Source organism: Eulemur rufifrons, chromosome 14 (assembly GCF_041146395.1).
Source record: "Eulemur rufifrons isolate Redbay chromosome 14, OSU_ERuf_1, whole genome shotgun sequence".
NCBI lineage: Eukaryota > Metazoa > Chordata > Mammalia > Primates > Lemuridae > Eulemur > Eulemur rufifrons.
Window position 1 is genome coordinate 592,762 of NC_090996.1, and position 20,523 is coordinate 613,284.

General features: G+C 55.4%; 1 protein-coding gene and 1 pseudogene across 9 annotated transcripts; both read left to right on the forward strand.

Annotated features, from left to right (window-relative positions):
- Positions 1–618: 618 nt before the first annotated feature.
- Positions 619–20,082, forward strand: SEZ6L2 (seizure related 6 homolog like 2). Of its 9 annotated transcripts, none has more exons than XM_069485666.1 (18): positions 619–1,207; positions 2,144–2,275; positions 2,995–3,294; positions 3,653–3,792; positions 4,058–4,259; positions 9,011–9,196; positions 9,834–10,002; positions 10,817–10,980; positions 13,199–13,399; positions 13,844–13,982; positions 14,735–14,931; positions 15,051–15,245; positions 17,452–17,643; positions 17,752–17,943; positions 18,439–18,477; positions 18,657–18,774; positions 18,899–18,995; positions 19,512–20,082. In XM_069485666.1, the coding sequence occupies exons 1-18, from the start codon at positions 1,129–1,131 to the stop codon at positions 19,539–19,541; spliced, it is 2,772 nt and encodes a 923-aa protein (XP_069341767.1). In that variant the 5' UTR covers positions 619–1,128; the 3' UTR covers positions 19,542–20,082. The 9 variants fall into 9 exon arrangements, with proteins under 9 accessions (XP_069341767.1, XP_069341768.1, XP_069341770.1 ...); XM_069485671.1 differs by having other exon boundaries at positions 1,129–1,207; positions 2,144–2,270; positions 3,200–3,294; positions 19,512–19,541; XM_069485667.1 differs by lacking the exon at positions 18,439–18,477.
- LOC138394927 (U6 spliceosomal RNA) lies at positions 11,661–11,761 on the forward strand (annotated as a pseudogene).
- Positions 20,083–20,523: the final 441 nt, after the last annotated feature.

Below are 20,523 nucleotides of genomic sequence, written 5' to 3' on the forward strand. Positions count from 1 at the left end.
AGTGAAAGCGGCTTCGGCCAATCGCCGGCGGCGCGGGGCCGGGCCGGCGCGGGCGGGCCGAGGGGAGCTGTCCGCGCGCCGGTGGTGCTGAAAAGGGGCGCTGGGGCGTTGTGAGCGAGACCCGGAGAGAAAATCAGAGTCGAGGCCGCCAGCTAGCTGGCCGAGGTCACGTTATATGTACGCGGAGGGGGTCTCCCCGCCAGACCCCGGCCCGTCACCCCTTAGACTCCTCGCAAACGTGGACACCCGCCATTCTCCCGGGGCAGGGGAAAGCCCACTGTACCAGAGCTTCTGTAAAAGGCAAAGAGGGAAGCCCGGACGGCGGGCATACTGGGGGGCCTAGCAGGCGCCGACCAATCTGTGCCTCCCCTCGGTGCGCTGGCAAGAGGAGATTCAGATTCCAGATGTGCTGGAATGGTGGGGGGAGGGGGGGCCTAATTACTGCTGGGACCAGAGAGTTTCCTTTGCCTCCCCTAGGGGCAGCGGAGTGAGGATTACGGTCCTGGCTCATATGATCCCTCCTTCCTCCATCTGCACTTCCTCCTCCCTCCCGCTCAAATAAATCCCAGGCCCCTCCTTTCGCCCGTCCCCAGGATCTGACGTGGGCTAGACACCTTTCTCAGCTTCTCCCTCCCGCAGCTCCAGTGCCCGAGCTTTGCTCTCCCGGTTCCCCAACCCCTTCCCCTCCTCGACTAGCCCCGCTAGAGCCCAGCAGGGACCCTCCCGATCCTCCACCCCACCCTAGGCCCCCGGAAGCTGCCTTCCCCGTCCCCAGTCCCCTAGCTTGGGATCCAGCCAGCCCAGTGGACCCAGGCCCCTGAACAAGAGGATAACCCAGGCCACCCAGCCCCTTCGGCCCTCTGGGCCCCACCCCCTGCAGCCGGAGCCGCGCCCCCTCTACCACCGATTCAGGAGTAGAGGACAGAGGAGATTGAGCAAAGCGGGGTGGGCTCCAGGCGACCCCTAGTCCAATTCTGCCCCTCCTTCCCAAGGGGCAGAGAAATTGTCTTCCTTTGCTGACCCTTAGCAGGAAAAAAGAAAAGAAAGAAAGATAAAAGGAGACGGAGGAAAGGTGGCCGCTAGATTATTTAGGACAGGCACAGAGGAAAGAAATCGGTGTGAGTCGCCATGGGGACTCCCAGGGCCCAGCACCGGCCGCCTCCCCAGCTGCTGTTCCTAATTCTGCTGAGCTGTCCCTGGATTCAGGGTAAGGACATGAGAGTGTGGGGGTGGGCCCTGAGAAGGCCCGCAGCAGGGTCCTCCACCCTCCTTTCTCCTAACATCCTGGGTCTTCTAAGCTCATGGAGGAGGGGAGGGGCACAGCTGATGGGGAAGGGGCAAGCCAGGGCTTTCCAGCTTGAACCTGAAGCCTCTTAACCTCCAATATTGAGGAAGTGGGGAAATGAATGAGGGGAGCTTCTAGCAGCATCTCAGGGGTTAAATCCAGATAGGAGGGATAGGAAAGTTGGGGGGATGTCTGCGGAGGTGGCAGAAGCACGCAGGGTACCTGGGTGGGAGAAGGAGGTACTGGGAGAGATGCCAGGCACCGCGCACACAAATGTTCTTGGACATATGGACAAAGACAGATGAACAGAGGCAGAGCTCAGAGGCCAGATATTCGGTCCCGACTCTGACCCGCAGCCAGACTCCGGGAAAGGAGGCAGAGCCTGCAGAGAATGAGAGAGAGAGAGAGAGAGAGAGAGAGAAACGGAGAAAGACAGTCACACTGCAGAGACAGAAACCCAGGGAGAAGGCTGGGCACTGCAGAAGCAAGGGCTGGGAGGTGCTGCCAGACCCTCTGCAGAGCCCTGGGGTTGGGGGGAGATCACCACTGAGGTGAAAAGGAAAGCTGCACGATGCCGCCCCCTGCTCTGCTGGCACTGTCCAGGGTTTATAACAGCTAAGGATGCTCACTGAAGGCCCACACAACCGGGGGTGGGAGGCGGAGGGTGGGAAGAGGAGTCGGAGTGTGAGGGGCAGCTGGGAGCCCCTCCCCTGATCTTGGCTGTTAGCCCAGCCTGGGACCCTCTGAGCCCCTGCAGGCCCAGCTGATGAGGGAGGGAGGGACGGCTCTGGGAAAGAGCTCTCGGGAGGAGAAAGGGACGTGGGGGAGTGGAGAGGCTCACGCAACTTTACCTCCTAGGTCTGCCCCTGAAGGAGGAGGAGACACTGCCAGAGCCTGGAAGTGAGAGCCCCACTGTAGCCTCTGAGGCCCTGGCTGAACTGCTCCATGGGGCCCTGCTGAGGAGGGGTCCGGAGATGGGCTATCTGCCCGGTGAGGCTCCCCGAGCGGCAGCAGTGGCCTCGAGGCAGAGGGAGGGACACTGGCTCAGGGAGACGGGCGGCCAGGCTAGGGAGCCAGCGAAGCAAGCAGAGAGAGGCTGAGAGGGACAAGCAGCCCCAGCAGGCCGGGGAGACTCGGAGGGAGACAGAATGAGGCAGTTGCAGAAAGAGTGAAACCCGGGCATAGTCGGAACCAGGGAAATGGAGACAGAATGATTAAGAGACAGTCAGACAGAAAAACAGACACACAGAGAGAAAGACAGAAACTGAGAGAACCAGCGTCAGAGAAATGCTGGGAGAAAGACAGAAGGAGAGAGAGAATGAAATCCAAAAACTAGTCAATCCAGAATCATAAAACCAGAGGGCAATGAGAATACTACCAGTGAAATGAAGAGTCTCGAGAGAGCGAGACAGAGGAGAGAGAAAGGTAACGAGGAGAGGTCTGAACGGGGAGGCAGAGAAGGGCTCAAGGACAGCACTGGGGGGAAGGGCCTGGGTGGGAGGGTGGCGGGAAGAGAAGGGGGTCAGTCCGTGGAAGCCTTGGGAGGCGGCGGGGAGTTTGAGTGGGATAGGGAAAGCTGGGGAAATTGTACCTTGTGGGGGAGGCTTTTGGGGTTCAGCATGAGAACCCCCAGTTTCCCTCAGCCCTGCTCCCCACCCAAGGCCACCATGTGCTCCTCCTGTGTCCTGACTTCCCCTGCACTGTCCCAGGACCCGATCCAGACCCCACGCTAGCCACCCCTCCAGCGGGCCAGACTCTCCCAGCGCCCTCCCTGCCACGGGCCACTGAACCGGGGACAGGGCCGCTGACAACAGCCGTAACCCCTAAGGAGGTCAGGGGGGCAGGCCCCACCGCGCCAGAGCTGCTGACTCCGCCCCCAGGGACCACGGCCCCGCCCCCGCCCGGCCCCGCCTCCCCGGGCCCGCCCCTCGGGCCTGAGGGAGGAGAGGAGGAGACCACGACTACCATCATCACCACGACAACTGTCACCACTACGGTGACTAGCCCAGGTGAGGCAATGGCAAGGGGATGGGGGTCGCGTCCAGGAGCACGGCCGTGGGAGAGGAGGACGCCGGGGGTGGGCGGGAACTGTGGAGTCCTGGGTACAGACGGGAGGGGTTTCTGCTTAATAATAACAAAGGCGAGCGTTTACACAGCCTCGCTGTGTGCCAGGCACCGTCCGGTCCGGCGTGTTGCAGCGACATTGTGGTTGGGGAAGGCAGTTCTGGGTACAGGCGGAAGAGGGAGCACTGGGTAAGGGTGGCGAGAGGTGCTCAAGAGAAGGCAGATAAGGACCTCCAGAGTCACTTGGCTGGGAGGGCAAGAGCACGGGGGTTCTCTCAATCCCAGCCACTTATATCTCTTTAGTTCTGTGTAATAACAACATCTCCGAGGGCGAAGGGTATGTGGAGTCTCCAGATTTGGGGAGCACCGCCAGCCGCACCTTGGGGCTCCTGGACTGCACTTACAGCATCCACGTCTACCCTGGCTATGGCATCGAGATCCAGGTAACCGGACCTAAGCACGTCACTGTGAAACTTCCAAGCCTCTTCCTCTGGGCCTGTGGGGTGTGCACAGGTTTGGCCTGGGAGCCAGAGAACCTGTGTTACGACTCAGATGATCTCAAAAACTCTTCCAGAGTTCTACAGCTTGGGCAACATCACTGTGGCATTTGGGCTGCCACACACAGGGAAAAGGCAGGAGGAGGGGGGGCTTGCGAAGTTAACCCCCCTGGCTGACTTGCCCTGGCGGGTCTGTGTCTGGCTTCTCTAGGTGCAGACTCTGAACCTGTCCCAGGAGGAGGAACTCCTGGTGCTGGCTGGTGGGGGGTCCACAGGCCTGGCCCCTCGACTCCTAGCCAACTCCTCCATGCTGGGAGAAGGACAGGTCCTTCGAAGCCCAACCAACCGGCTGCTTCTGCACTTCCAGAGTCCCCGGGTCCCAAGGGGCGGTGGCTTCAGGATCCACTATCAGGGTGAGGAGTCTAAGGGCACTGGTGGAAGGGCAGGGGCTGCACTGGTCACCGGGAATGTCTCCAGGAGCCTTCAATGCACAGGGTGCTGAAGGGGGCTTTTCCTCCTGACTGGGACCCTGAGTGGCAGGACCCTCGGAGGAAACTTGGGCACACTTATCCCACAGATCTGTGTCTTGGTGTGCACATGTCCAAGTGGCAATTCAACCATTCAGCTCAACAAATGTTAATCGAGTACCTACTTCATATGAGGCCCTGTGTTAGCCTTGGGGAGAGGAATGAACAAGCCTGTTATAAATCTGACTTCAAAGAAGTCATACTCTAGGTAGGGAAACAGACAAATAATCGGGATGGTTACAATTCAACAAGATAAATTTTATGATGGAGGAAACACAGGCAGAGGGAGCAAATATCAGGGGGACTCAAATTCTTCCAAGGAACATGGGGACACCTTCTTGAAGGAGGCAATGACTAGGCTGAGACCTAAAAGATGAGTTAGCCAGGCCCGCCCCTCAGGCCTGAGGGAGGAGAGGAGGAGACCACGACCACCATCATCACCACGACAACTGTCGCCACTACCGGTGGGTGGGAGGGAAAGGGAGAGGAGAGAGGCAGATGTCTAGATGGCTGGGAAAGCACACTCCAAGACCCAGAGAGAAAGTGTGACCCCCAGAGGAGAAGTAATTCAGCATGGAAGATAGAATTGGCCTAGCTGTGTGACCCGGGACAAGTTACTTACGCTTTCTGTGCCTCATGGTCTTATCTGAAATATAGAAATCATAATACTTACCTCATGGTATTATTAGAAGGATCAAATGAGATAATACGTGTCAAGACTTAAAACAGTGTCTGGTACACAGTGAGAGCTCAAAACTGGCAGCCGTTGCTGTTGCAGTCAAAGCACAGACAGTGGCGGGGGAGCAAAGGGCCGAGGGACCAGGCTGGGAGGTGGGCTGGACTCAGAGCATAAAAAGCCTTATCAGCTTCTGTAAAGAGTTCAGGCTACTTTAACCTGCAGGTGACAGGGAGATATTTGAAATGTTTTAAGCAGGAAGGTGACAGCCTTGGCTTTGCAACTTAGAAAGATCTTTCTGACTTCTGCGGGCAGGGAAGGGGGGTGCACGGTGCGTGACTGCACTTGTGAGCGTCCACCCACACGACCTGCGCACGTGCACAGTGCAAGCGTATGTTCGAGCACGTGTGTGTGCACTAGGCAAGGGGCCCGGCTAATGTCTCCGTGCCAGACACTGCTGTCTTTTCCAAGGCCCTTCCCATGCTCCTCAGAAACAGGGAGGGAACTGTGTGTGGGCCAATGCCCGCTTCACAGCACCTCAGTGCCTGGCTTCAGGTGCCCTGCCCTCCTTGTGAGATCTGCTGATGCCAGACACCTCGTACATCCCATCCAGGACGCAGCCCGTATCCTCTGCAGCCTCTCCCAACATCTCTGCTGAGGACCTGCTCCGAGGGCTCGTGTGTGCACAGTAGAGACACCTATTCATGGAGGGACCAGCGAGCTGGGGGACATGTGCTTGGTGTTAGGGGCCTGCTTGCTGGGGAGGGAGAACAGGTCATGAGGATATTACAAAATAGCTTCAGATATTACAAAATGGCTCCCCACTGGTTCCTTAAGCAGTCACTTCCCCAGGGCATTGAAAATAGGACTCCTTAGGCTAAGTGGAACATTTGGGGAAGCAGGGCTATTGCATAAATTGGCCTTCTTTACTTGCCTCAGTCTTCCCTGCTTTGCTGCTGCTGCAGGCACCTTTGGGACGGAGGCTTTGCTTAAGCCCTTCCCAGCCTGCACCAGCTGGGGCCTCTGGTCCACAGTGGCCTCATTAGTTTCTCTGAAAGGCCAAAGGTGCCATCACCCCTGACCCCAAATATAGCAAGCTTTCCCGCTTACGAAGCCCTGTCACCAGCCACTGTCTCAGTTGTTTCTCACAGCAGCCCTGGGAGTGGCCATTGTCAGTTCCATCTCAGAGGAAGAAGAAGACTCAGAGTTTATGTGAACTGCTCAGCCACCTGCAGATTTATTGCAGAATCAGAAATCAGATTCCTGAGGCCCAGATTCCCAATTATTCATTAGTTGAGGCTGGGGGGTGGGCGATTAACATTTTCTGTGCACTTCCATGTGCCAGGTGTTTTGTGTGTTTCTTTTATTTAACTTTCAGACCAATCCTCACTGAATAATAGGAAATATTATTGCCATTAATAGGTGAGAGGCCTCTAGACATGAAGTCACCTGCTCAAAGTCATGCAGCTAATAAGTTGTGAAGCTAGAACTGGAACTCAAGGCTGCTGTCTCCAAATCCAGTGCTCTTTGCACTGTTCCACACTGCCTCTAGGCTAGGCTTTTAGGGGACAAAATAAATAAGGCATGGTCCAGTCTCATAGTGGCAAAAGACAGTGGTTAGTGTGATGACAAACTTAGGCATGCAGGATTGTGTATAGGTAAGAGAGCAACTAACTCTGTTGGAGAGGCGAGCAGTCAGGGAGGCTTCCTAGAAGAGGCAGCACTTTAGTCACTCCTCCGAAGAAGAGAAAGTGCCGAGAGGACCTTCTAGACAGGGGCAAGGGCATGAGCAAAAATATGGAGGTTGGACCTCACATGGTCACAAAAATCACAAAAGTGTGTGTGTAGGCTATCTGGGTTTCAGGTGCTGAACACTGAAGCTGGAAGTGCTGGGCTGGACCCACCTGTGCAGGGGCTTGAATGTCAATCTAAAGCACTCAGACTTGATTCTGTTGGCCATGGAGAGTCATGACAGAGGGTAACATTTACTGAAACCACTGTGTTCTAGAAGGTTGTTTTTGTGTCTATCTCAGGAGACTATGGATTTCTGAAGGGCAAGGCCTGAGTCTTTTTCATCTCTCTGTCCCCAGGGCCCAGCCAAGGAAATGCTTGTTGGATCTTGAAATAGGGAGGGACCAGGTCTCTTACAGAATCACTAGGGCTGGAGAGTCGGGCAGAGCAAAGGCCCAGGCAAGCTAGTATCTCAGAAGCCCTCTGCCAGCCAGAGCCTGCCTCTCCTACAAGACAGCTTCGGCTGCTTCCTCCAGGAGGCCTTTTTAAACAAGTTCTGCCCAGTTCTAAAATGTAGACACACAGAGTTCTGTCAGGATCAAGTTTGGAGCCCATCATTTACTAATAAGGGAATTTCTATTTATTTGTTTTATCCCATCTGCTTCTATAAGAATTTCAGGAGGCTTTCAAAAAGAATACAAGCAATACTATTATATAGAATAAGTAAACAAAACGGCTGGGCCTGGTGGCTCACACCTGCAATCCCAGCACTTTGGGAGGCTGAGGTGGGAGGATCACTTGAGGCCAGGAGTTTGAGACTAGCCTGGGCAACATGATGAGATGCCGTCTCTGCAAAAAATAAAAAAATTAGCCAGGGTTGGTGGCACATGCCTGTAGTCCTAGCTACTCCAGTGGCTGATATGGGAGGATCTCTGGAGCCCAGGAGTTTGAAGCTGCAGCGAGCTATGATCCTGCCACTGCCCTCCAACCTGGGTGACAGAGAAAGAGCTTGTCTCTTAAAAAAAAAAAAAAAGGGCACCAGGTATAGCTCATCAGAGTTGAAAAAACAGAATGTAGATGGGCAGGCCATTGTTGCTAGGGAGAGTCTTTAATCTAGTTCCAAGCTTCCTAGCAGCCAGTGCAAAAAGGGAGATTATACAATTCTCACTGCAAGAAAGGAGAAGATAAACCAGTTTCTCAAGAAGAGCAAAGCTTTTCCTAGCACTTCACTGTCACTGGGGGATTTGTTTAGGGGGCACTGAATATTAAGATCTCTAATGACAAAATAGTTAAAATTCCTCAAGAAGCGGCTGGGTGAGGTGGCTCACGCCTGTAATCCTAGCACTCTGGGAGGCCAAGGCAGGTGGATCGTTTGAGCTCAGGAGTTCGAGACCAGCCTGAGCAAGAGCGAGACCACGTCTCTACTAAAAATATAAAAAATTAGTCAGACAACTAAAAATATATAGAAAAAATTAGCCGGGCATGGTGGCGCATGCCTGTAGTCCCAGCTACTCGGGAGGCTGAGGCAGGAGGATCGCTTGAGCTCAGGAGGTTGAGGTTGCTGTGAGCTAGGCTGACTCCATGGCACTCTAGCCTGGGCAACAGAGTGAGACTCTGTCTCAAAAAAATAAATAAATAAAAATGAAAATATAAAAAAAAAAATTCTTCAAGAAGTTTCATGTGATTCATCTGGATGAAAGCTGAGGGCATGATACCACAGTGTGCTTCCGTGGAAGGAAGTGTGTGTGCGCACGTGTGTGTGGAGAGGAGAAAGTGCCCTGAGGCACTCAGTAACATGGGCCTCAATTTCTACATGTGGAAAATGGGCCACATGGTCTTTCTCTGCCCACCTCAAAAGCACTGTGTGAACTCACTTTGGAAGTTGGACAAGCTCTGCAAATACTATTTATTATTATTAGAGATGGATGGAATTGAGAGTAGTTAATTGGTTTGCCTGAGGTCACACAGCAAAGGAGTGGTCCAGAATGACTTCTCTGAGCCTCAGGTACCTCCTCTATAAAATGGGGCCAAAGTGGGTAAATTACAAAGATTAAGGAAGATTGGGGATGCTGAAATGACCTCCTCATGAGATCTCGCACCTGTGTGACGGGCTCTTGTTCCTCAGCGTGTGCTCCTGTGCTGGGCCAGTCTGGGGGGGGGGGCACGGGGGTGGTGTGAGAGGGTGGCGTGGGGCAGTGAGTCCTCATTCTGCCATCTCCGCCTGGTCCAGCCTACCTCCTGAGCTGTGGCTTCCCTCCCCGGCCGGCCCATGGGGATGTGCGTGTGACAGACCTGCACCCTGGCGGCACTGCCACCTTCCACTGTGATTCAGGCTACCAGCTGCAGGGGGAGGAGACCCTCATCTGCCTCAATGGTACCCGGCCAGCCTGGAATGGTGAAACCCCCAGCTGCCTGGGTGAGTCTCCTGCCATGATGGGTGGGGGCTTCTGTCCTGGGCCCCCCACTGGGAGGGCCCTGTCCCAGCCTCTCCGTCTGGAGCTCCTTACACCGACAGTCTCTAACCTTGGAGAGCCTCCATCCTCAGGTGGTCTCATCTTGGGACATCCCACTGGAGGTTTCCATCTGGGGAGTCACCCTTCTGGAGGTCCCTTCTTTTGGAGAAAGGACCTATTCTTAGGGTCCATATCTGGAGGGTCTCTAAACTAGGGCTCCCCTAGCCCATGGAGTCTTCATTCTGGGAATTTCCATCTTGAAGATTTTCCATCTGAAGGTTTTAATTTTGCGGATGCCTGTAACTCCCCCATCCCACGGTATGCACATCTAGGGGGTCTTCATTTTAGCAGAATCTCCTTGCTGGGGGATGTCCATCCTGCAATTTTTCTGTTCCAAGGCTGGTTCCCCTCCTGGGTGGTGCCCGGAGGAGGTCCTGTCCTCTGGGGTGAGCCCATGGGGCAGACGCCATCCTTGGGCCAGGTCCAAGCCAAAGGTGAGGATGCGACGGCTCTGAAGATGGGCCTGAGAAGGGCTGAGGCCCCAAAGAGAAGGACAAGTCATCTCAGGCTGGCCTCAACTTGTCCCTTCTCTGCCCACAGCATCCTGTGGTGGCACCATCCACAATGCCACGCTGGGCCGCATTGTGTCCCCTGAGCCTGGGGGAGCTGCAGGGCCCAACCTCACCTGCCGTTGGGTCATTGAAGCAGCTGAGGGACGCCGACTGCACCTGCACTTCGAGAGGGTCTCACTGGATGAAGACAATGACCGGTGAGGGTCCGAGCCTTGGGTCAGAGGTTCCCACCTTCCCCCCCCCCCCCCCCCGGGAACTGGGGAGGCTGCAGCAGGGAGTCAGACAGATCCAGGGTGGATCCTGGTTGGGATATGTGCCAAACAGTCTAGTCCTGACCTTTCTTAGGGAGTATAGCTGTGCAACCTTGCACAAATCACTTAACCTCTCTGTGCCTCAGTTTCCTCATCTGTGAAATGAAGATAATAGTATCTCCCTCTTAAGATTTCTGTGAGGGTAAATGCACTAAGTTATGTAAAATACTTAGACTAATGCCGAAGCCAATAGGCATTATAAAAGTGGCTGCCACCTTCATTGTCATTATCATTCTTTATCTAACAACCTGGCATCCCAGCTCTGCCCCTGCTCGTTCTGTGATCCTGGGCAGGCTACTTAATCTTTCTGTGCCCCAATATACTCATTCTTAAAATGAGGGCCTAGTAATAGTATTTGACTCAAGAGTTCTTGTGAAAATTAAATGAAGTAAAATGTGTAAGGTCTGGGAAGAATGCGTGGCATGTAGTTAATGTTTAATAATAATGGCTATAAAAATAAGTTATGGCCAGGCACAGTGGCTCATGCCTGTAATCCTAGCACCCTGGGAGGCCAAAGCAGGAGGATCACTTGAGCCCAGGGGTTTGAGGCTGCAGTGAGCTGATGACACCACTGCACTGTACCCGGGGCAACAGATGGAGACTTTGTATAAAAAAAAACAAAAAAAGTTAGTAAGCAGGCAAGGGGTCAGGCAGCTTCGAAGGGAAAATGGAGCTCCTGGCCACCTTCTGTCTATGCCAGGCTGATGGTGCGCTCAGGGGGCAGTCCCCTATCCCCCGTGATCTACGACTCAGACATGGATGATGTCCCAGAGCGGGGTCTCATCAGTGACGCCCAGTCCCTCTATGTGGAGCTGCTCTCAGAGACACCTGCCAATCCCTTGCTGCTGAGCCTCCGATTTGAAGGTAACTGTCCTGCTCCCTCACCAGGCCCCCACCCCTGCACCTCCCCCTCTTCCTGACACCAGGCACAGTCATGACACATGCTCCATGCCGGCTCCTCTCCGTATTTGGATTCCTGAGACCTGATTTTCCTCCCTGCCCAAATCTACAAGGATCCTTCATATGGATCCCTTCTCATTCCCCCAGGTCGCCTTTTCTGTGCAAGCTTCGTGTTTGGCTGCGTGCAAGCATGGCCAGGGGACTAGCTCCCTCGACCTCTCACTTCTTTCCTCTGTGTTGGCTTCATTCTCAGGCAGGCTTTCCCCGTGCGACGGGCCTAGCTGCACTTACAGACCAACTTAGTAACTCTATCAGAGAGTGTGAACACTCGTGTTTTTCCTGAGAGCTTCAGCAAAAGTGCCAGGAAAGGCTGTCATTGACCTGGCTAAGGTCCTGTGCCTTTGCCTGAGCCAATCGCTGTAGTTAGCGGCTGGTGGTTATGATTGGCAGGTCTGCATCATGTGACCATCCCGGATTGGCCCCAGCTGAAACTCATGGACTGGGAGTAGGCAAGGCACATTTCCCAAAATGATAGTTGGGGTGCTGTTACCAGAAGAAGGGGCAGTGGATGCTGGACAGGTAGAAACAAGGTCAGTGATTACGGGAGAAGAGGCATTTGAGCTTGGTCTTAAAGCTGCAGTCCCGTGCTCGCTTCGGCAGCACATATACTACAATTGGAACGATACGGAGATTAGCACGGATGCGCAAGGATGACGCGCAAATTCGTGAAGCGTTCCATACTAAGAAAAAAAAAAAAAGCTGCAGTCCCCAACCCCCCGGGGCACGGCCTGTTAGTGACCGGGCCAGGGCCACAGAGCGCTGCACCCCCTACTGTCCCCCGCTTCCCTCGTCCATGGAAAAATTCTCTCATGAAACTTAGGATGTGGGAGGAGGAGAGGGGCCACACAGTAGGAGGCGAGCACATTGGGCAAGCCGGCAAAGCTTCATGTGTATTTATAGCCGCTCCGCATGGCTCAAGTCACCATCTGAGCTCCGCCTCCCGGCCCGCCCTGCCCTGCCCCGGCCCCCCATCTGTGGAAAACATTGTCTTCCATGAAATCATCCGGTCCCTGGTGCCAAAAAGGTTGGGGACTCTGCCTTAAAGTATAGAGGCTATTTCAAAAGACGAAGATTGAGAAATAGCATCTCAGGTAAAAGGAACAGTGTGAGCAAAAGTGAGGACGTAGAGAAATGCCTGGTGTGTTTGGAAACAGAATCTGAGTGTGGCTAGAGCAGAGGATTTGTATAAACAGTAGCAAGAGAGAGACAAAGAAAATGAAATGTTCAGAGACAGGAGGGGGTTGTTTCTGGTATGAATCATGGGAGAAATGGAACTGGCACTGGGCCCTGATGGATGGGTAGGATTTGGACATGATACCTTATAGGTTAAGTAACAGTTAAATAGAGCAGTGGATCTGCAAAAATCAATTCCATGCTCGATTCTGAGGGTGTTAAAGTGCAAAGAGCACTGGCCTGTTACTGAGAATTCCTATTTTCGAGGCCTCCATACTTGTGGCCACCACTGCTCTGTGAGCTTCAGATTCTTCATCTGTATCATAACCACCTAAGTCGTAATTCACAGGTAGTTTTGCAGCTGAGATGTGATCATGTGGGCAGAAACTAAAATGCTCTACAAATGTTCATTTTTGCTGACTTAGTCTGAAATAAAATGTGAGTAGCTTTTGCTTTAGCCACAATTTTGGATTCTAGCAACAGCACAGATGATCAGAATCCAACTGTTATTTTTGAGGAGAGAATACACCTACACAAGCCAGTTCTGTATAGGCACCCCTCCCCTCACCTGCCCTCCTTTGCAGTTTCCAGAGCCACGAATCCGTAGCTGGGAATCAAGCCACGTGGGTTTGAGATTTGATTCTGCCATTGCCTTTTGGGTGACCTTGGGCAAGTGGCTTTTTGTCTGTGGACCTCCTCATCTGTAGAATGGTGGCTGGGATTTGATTAGCCTAGAGGGTTCCTTCTAGAGGTGGAGAGGTAATATAAATGTGTGAATGAGGAGTATTAGGGTTTTTGACAAACTGGAGAATGAAAGCTAAACCCAACACATTCTGTTTTAGGAAGCCCACTGAATAGCCAAACAATAGTTGAATTCAGCCCAAGTCCTCAGTTTGAAATTCCTTGAGGTCTGTCCTAATACTGAACTTTGTGACTGACTCCTCCCTAGCCTTTGAAGAGGATCGCTGCTTTGCCCCCTTCCTGGCACATGGCAATGTCACGACCACGGACCCCGAGTACCGCCCAGGGGCACTGGCCACCTTCTCGTGCCTCCCAGGATATGCCCTGGAGCCCCCTGGCCCCCCTAACGCCATTGAATGTGTGGATCCCACAGAACCCCACTGGAACGACACAGAGCCGGCCTGCAAGGGTGAGCCCCCACACCCCGGGAATCCCTTCCATTTACAGACGACCCCATGAACTGGGGGTCCTAGGAAGGCCATTCAGGAAGGAGACATGCATACCCAAACCTAATAAACCCAAGCCATGGGTGAATCCCTGTCGCTTCAGAGACTGTTTTCTTAGTTGAATCACTGGTGGGCTTGTTGCCAAATTCAGGGGTCACAAACCCAAATGTCTTCAAGACCCAGAACTGGAGTTGGGATTGGGTGGGTAGGTTGGAGAGAGGGCGGGGATTATTAAGAGCAGAGCTGGGGTTGGGTATAACAGGACCTAGATGTGGCAAGAAATAGGATCATAGATAACAGGAAACATGTGAGTTGCTATGGTGCACACATCAGGAGTGGCGAGGGCTGTGGGAAATGGAGACTGCATGCCGACCTGGATCCTGAACCTGACACCCCTTCTCCCTTAGCCATGTGTGGAGGGGAGCTGTCAGAGCCAGCTGGTGTGGTCCTCTCTCCCGACTGGCCCCAGAGCTATAGCCCTGGCCAGGACTGCGTGTGGGGCCTGCACGTCCAGGAAGAGAGGCGCATCTTGCTTCAAGTTGAGATGTACGTTTGGGTCCTGCAGAGGTGCAGTGGGTGTGGGCTCAGCGGGCTGTGGTGTGACGATGCACTAGCCTGCATCCTGAGCCTGGCTGGCTCTTCTGTGTCACAATTTGGTGACTATATGCTCTGATGAAAGCGATGATGAAGGGTTCAGGACGGGGGTTGGAAACCTAGGTTCAAATCACTTATTAGCCAGGCGACCTTGGACAAGTAAATGGGGTAATGCAGCCCTCCTCGGGGGCTATTGTGAACAATGGGCTCTCTGACGGTTTCTGAGGCTGCGCCTGGAGCCATTTCCAGGGACCCAGACCCAAACTGTTGCATCAGCACCCAAGGTGGGTGCGGGTATGGGAAGCTGATTTGGTCTGAGGTGGTCATGTGACTAGAAGGACCAGAGGTGGGCGTGGCCTAAAGGCAGGTACTCAGGCGGGGCCCATGGTCCAGAGTATGGTCGGTGATTGGTCAAAGCTGCAGTTGGGCTGGGCCGTGGATCCACGGTGATGGCCGAGGGACTGGAGGGTGGGCGGAGTTAGTAATGAGCAGGTTTGGGGACTGGGAAGCAGGAGATGGGAGGAGCCACAGGGCGGGTGGGCCACGGAGGATTTGGCACAGGAGAAATCCACCATTGGTCAAAATCGAGGCGGCGTCTGACCTGGGGATCCGGGAACGCCGGCCAGTAACCTGGGGATGGGGCAGAACCGGATGGCAGTTGCCGTTCGTAGCCCCGCCCTATTATCTGGTCCCACTCCCCGCAGCTTGAATGTGCGCGAAGGGGACACGCTGACACTGTTCGATGGGGATGGTCCCAGCGCCCGAGTCCTGGCCCAGCTGCGGGGACCTCAACCGCGCCGCCGCCTCCTCTCCTCTGGGCCCGACCTCACGCTGCAGTTCCAGGCACCACCCGGGCCCCCAAATCCAGGCCTGGGCCAGGGCTTCGTATTGCACTTCAAAGGTACCAGCGGACAGGGTCCTGAGGTGGGCGGGGAGGCCGCACCGGAGCGAAGCCCCCGAGGCCGGAAGGGCGCCCTGCGTCGGAGGGCAGCCCCCAAACTCCCTCTGCCTCCCCTGCAGAGGTCCCGAGGAACGACACCTGCCCCGAGCTGCCACCTCCGGAGTGGGGCTGGAGGACGGCGTCCCACGGGGACCTGATCCGGGGCACGGTGCTCACCTACCAGTGCGAGCCTGGCTACGAGCTGCTGGGCTCCGACATTCTCACCTGCCAGTGGGACCTGTCCTGGAGCGCCGCGCCGCCCGCCTGCCAAAAGAGTGAGCGCCTCGGCCTCGTGCTCTCAGTCTGCGCCCTTGTCCCTACGGCCCCGCCTCCGCCCTTTCCTGTCCCCGTCCCCGTCCCGGTCCTGCCTGGGTTACATCCCTTCGCTGTGGATCCTACCCGGGTCTTCTTCAGGCCCCGCCCCCATGCCCTTTGGTTTCCTCTCCCGCTCGGTGCCCCGACACTGCCCCCTCTGAGTCCCGCTCTCATGATTTCCGGGCTGCATCCCTCTCTCTTCCGCCGTTCTGGGCTCTTCGGGGTTTCCTCTGGGTCCCGACCCTGTCCTCTCCTGACCCCGCCTCTGCCCGTCTGAGTCCCGCCCCTCCCGGGCTCCGCCCCGGTCCCCACTGGGCTCCGCCCCGGTCCCCACTGGGCTCCGCCCCATCGACTCCTGGCCCCACCCTTCCTGCTCTAGGCTCCGCCCCAGTCTCTCCGTCCCAGCCCTTGACGTTGTGGGGAGTGACTTGGCTTGTCGGGGAGCTTGGTTTATTCCAAGGCAGTCACTGAAGACCTGTGCTGAGTTAGGGTTACCCTAAGGGGGTTCAGGCCCCTCATTACCCTGGTGGAGCTCACAAGTTGAGAGGGCGACAGACACCTAAATGACTGAGGACATTACAGGGTAGTAAGCACTGAGTGACTTCAGGCAAGGTACTTAACGTCTCCGAGCCTTGGGTTCCTCAACAGCGACCAGGAATAGGGGTGTGGAGAGCGGAGGAACAGTGTCCGCACACCGCCTGGTGCGGAACAGCGACTCTCGGTGTGAAGTGCGGCGGCAGGGGCAGCGGCTAATTCTCTCGGGATGAGGCAGGAGATTTCACAGAGGAGGTGACATTGAAAGGAGCTGGGATTCCAGAAGAGATTTTGGAAGAAAAAAGAAATAAAGGAGCTGGATGTGTTTATCTTCTAGAAGAGCAGAAAGGAGTGGCATCAGGTCACTTTCTCCAAATTTTGGGGAGCCTGCCACAAGAATGTGGGGTTCCAGGTCTTCCACATTGCCCCTGGTGGGAATGGTGGGACCAATAGGGAGAAGTTTCTGGAAGCCGGATTTGGGGTGAACACAGGAAAACTCTCTAGTTGACACAGCTCCCCATCCCTGGAAGGAGTCATGGGATGTCGGGCCTGGATGGGGTGGAATGTTCGGCTGGGCCCCCAGCCTGAGGCTCAGGAGGGAACCTGCCCAAGGTAGCAAATTGAACCTGAAGCTGGGCCTAGACCCAAGTCTCTGAATCCCCGTCCAGCACTCTGTGGCTGTGACCCTACGATCCTGCTCTGCTACTCCCTGGCTGAGTGACCAAGAGTCAGTCATTTGACCACCCTGAGCCCTGAGCCCCAAGGGAGATGGGAGTGACATTGACCTCTCAGGATAATCAGGGTTAAATATCATGTTTGCAAAATGTTGAGCAGGGTGCCTGGCACAGGCTTATGGACAACAGATGCCTATGATTATGACTCCACAGCAGGGTTGTAGACTCAAATGCCTGCAGGGGCCGGGCAGGCAGTATACGTGAGTGAAGTGGGCTGGGCATGATGACAGGGAGGGGGACAGGAGAGCTGGCCTCGCTAAAGATGACATGCCATGCCAGGTTGACACTGCTGGGATTTAGCTTGCATGCTCTGGGACAGTGGTGACATATTTTGAATTTTACCCCAGGATGCAGGCCTGGGGTTGCCTCAATCAACCTGTTTTCCGAAAGAAGCCTGAAATATAAAATGCATTGAATGTTTTGGTTTTTCTGAGACAGTCTCGCTCTGTTGCCCGGGCTAGAATGCTGTGGCATCAGCCTAGCTCACAGCAACCTCAAATTCTTGGCTCAAACGATCCTCCTGCCTCAGCCTCCCGAGTAGCTGGGACTACAGGCATGTGCCACCACACCCGGCTAATTTTTTTTTCCCTATTTCTAGTTGGCTGGCTAATTTCTATTTTAGTAGAGACAGGGTCTTGTTCTGGCTCAGGCTGGTCTCAAACTCCTGACCTCAAGCGATCCTCCTGCCTCGGCCTCCCACAGTGCTAGGATTATAGGCGTGAGCCTCTGTGCCTGGCCCTGAATGTTAAGTTTTTCCAGTTCGTGATCTCTTCATTCTGAGGAACTGGTGGGCTGTGTTCAGAGGAGACCGCCCGAGGCTCAGGCCTCTCCCAGCCCTGAGCTTCTGGGAGGTATCTGAAGGCCCTGGCTTCCTCTGACCTTGCCCTTCTGCCTCCAGTCATGACTTGCGCCGACCCTGGTGAGATCACCAACGGCCACCGTACCGCCTCGGACGCCGGCTTCCCTGTCGGCTCCCACGTCCAGTACCGCTGTCTGCCCGGGTATAGCCTGGAAGGGGCGGCCATGCTCACCTGCTACAGCCGGGACACAGGCACACCCAAGTGGAGCGACCGGGTCCCCAAATGCGCCTGTGAGTCTGGGGAACGCCCCAGGAAGGGTGGCTGGGCAGCCTCGGGGAGAGCCTGTCTGCCCCGTGCTCAGCAGTGCAGCTGGCACGTGACTGGCACACTCCCTGCAGTGAAGTATGAGCCGTGCCTGAACCCCGGGGTTCCAGAGAATGGCTACCAGACGCTGTACAAACATCACTACCAGGCGGGCGAGTCTCTGCGCTTCTTCTGCTATGAGGGCTTTGAGCTTATCGGCGAGGTCACCATCACCTGTGTGCCCGGCCACCCCTCACAGTGGACCAGCCAGCCCCCGCTCTGCAAAGGTGCCTGGGTAGACAAGGCAGGAGGGGCACATCAGTGTCTGGGGAGTGACAGGGCTGGGAAAGTCAGGTAGCAAATTCAAGACCCTGCTGAGCTCCCCATTCTCCTCCCGTGGGCTCCCACCCTCACGGTATGTCCAGAAGTCCTAGGGACACTGGAGGTCACGGAACTACCCTAAGCGGTGTCGTAGAGGGGCCTTGGTTTGGAAGTCCCCTGCCCTCTCCGGATAGGCCTCAGTTTTCCTATCTGACAAACTCTAAGGACTTGTTTGGCTCAGACTGTCCAGGAACCTTGAACTTTTAGGGGTCTGTAGGAGAAAGAAGGCTCTGCCCTGATCACTCCTCTCCTCCCCCCACCAAGGGGAAGAGACAGTTTAGGCTGAGCAGAGGGCAGAGCGAACCAGGCTGTCCAGCCCCGCCCCGCAGGGCTCCTGCCCTCCACCCAGCCTCCTCCCCTCCCTGGCTCAGACCCCGTCCCTCCCCCTCCTCTCCCTGCAGTGGCCTATGAGGAGCTCCTGGACAACCGAAAACTGGAAGGTCAGTGAGGGCACAGGTGGAGGCCCAGGCCTGGCCAGGTTGGGAGGGCAAGGCAGAGGCGGGGGCAGGAGGCCAGGCCCCGGAGGGGTGAGGCCCAGGGTTCAGGGCCCAGGGCAGGAGGCTGGGAGAGCCCAGGATTGGGACCAGCCTCGGCTCACTGGCTTCTCCTCCTCCCCCAGTGACCCAGACTACAGACCCGTCCCGGCAGCTGGAGGGCGGGAACCTCGCCTTGGCCATCCTGCTGCCTCTAGGCCTGGTCATTGTCCTCGGCAGTGGCGTTTACATATACTACACCAAGTAAGTACCCTACTCAGGGAACTGCCCGCCGGGGCAGATGTCTCGCCTGCCTGGCACGGGAGCCTGGGTGAGGGGACTCAGAGGCTCACCTGCTGATAAGCCGCTCATCCCCTCCCTTTCCCAGGCTTCAGGGAAAATCCCTCTTCGGCTTCTCGGGCTCCCACTCCTACAGCCCCATCACCGTGGAGTCGGACTTCAGCAACCCACTGTATGAAGCTGGGGTGAGCCCTTCCCCTGCCCCTGGAGTGCCACATCTCCCAGCACCCCCAGGACTCCATTACCTTCTATCAAGGTCTCTGGAATCTCTGTCTTGGGAATTTCAAACTCAGCTGCCTACAGAGGCCATGTCAATGAGCAAAGCAAGCCATGTGTGCACAATAGGGGGTGGTGAGGACTGTGGCTAATTGGAGAACGTGTGCCCCATCTAAAGGATACAGCTTAAATCCACAGTGGATACTTAGGCTCAATTGTCAGATCTTCCAGTTGTTCAAGACAATTAGGAAATTCAGATGTTTGTGTCACTTTGAGACACTATAGAATGAACCAAGCATATCCATTGGCCAGATTCAGTCCCTTCCTACCCTGTGACCCCTAGCACCACAGCCTAGCCCCACACACCCTTATTGATTTAAAAGTAATCAAAGTTACTTTTAAAACCCAGGGTCTTTTCCCCTCCGTATGGATCCTCCTCCACCTCCATCCCACCCCAACAACTGATCTGATCTCTCTGTCTTCAGGATACACGGGAGTATGAAGTTTCCATCTGAACCCAAGACTAAGGTGCAGGACCCAGGACGCCCCTCCCCTTCTCATTCGGGGCAGGGGAGAGTCCAGGACCTGGTCTCGGCCTCCTGGCTCCCCTCTTCCCTGGCTGTGTAAATAGTCTCCCCATCCCATGAGGGGGCTTTGATGGCCCTGGAGACCCTACAGTAAATAAACCAGCATCCTGCCGCCCAAAGCCGCCTCTTCTCAGTTGCCAAACAAGGGGCCTGCCCCCCCACCCTACTGGCTTTTGGACCCTGGGAGGGGAACTCAGCCTCCTGCAACTCTTGGGGCCCCTCCAGCCCAGGGCACCCCTCAAAGACTGCCCCAATAGCTCTACTGTTCCCTTGGCCACGAAGGCCCCTCCCCTCCCATACGCTCTGGCCCCAGGCCTGACTCCTGGCCGAGGAGGGTCAGAAGAGGGATGAAGGGGAGAGCTGGAACAAGGCCCTGCCCCCTTCCTGCCCTGCCCCCAACCCACAGTCTCTCCACCTTTGCTTCTGGATCCTTGTTTTTGAGCAATAAACAGAAAATCACCACTTGTAACTGGGCTGGTGGGGTGTGGAAGGCGAGTCACGAAGTGATGGAGATGGTGGAGACCTCTCTGGAGAGAGGATGGGGAAAGGGGAACAATTTGGAAAAAAGGTAGAAATCCACAGCCAGGCAGAGGGCAAAGTCGAGGGGGCTGGCCGGGGTCCAAGAGCCTCCACGATGGACTGACTGGGACAAGCCCCGGCGGCCACTGCCGACCCCACCCTGCGTGCAGCTGGGCTCTCCCGGCGGGGGGGGGGAGCTGGCAGGGGCTCCCCTGCCCCTCACTGCTGGGCAGGAGGCACAGAGCTTCCAATCTGTTTCACGATCAGTTAACCTAAAATTCAACCCATTTTTGAGAATTTTTGTGTCCATTCAAATATACCGTTCTTTTCTTTCCCCATCTTTTTGGCACTTTAAGCGTATCTGCTGTTACATGTCAACCAACATGCGTTT

Bases quoted from the DNA above. Each gene is read 5' to 3' on its own strand.
- SEZ6L2 (XM_069485666.1), top strand. From the start codon at position 1,129: ATGGGGACTCCCAGGGCCCAGCACCGGCCGCCTCCCCAGCTGCTGTTC. The intron at 10,003-10,816 runs GTGAGGGTCCGA...TGTCTATGCCAG, and splicing joins CTGGATGAAGACAATGACCG to GCTGATGGTGCGCTCAGGGG. The intron at 14,932-15,050 runs GTACCAGCGGAC...CCTCCCCTGCAG, and splicing joins CTTCGTATTGCACTTCAAAG to AGGTCCCGAGGAACGACACC.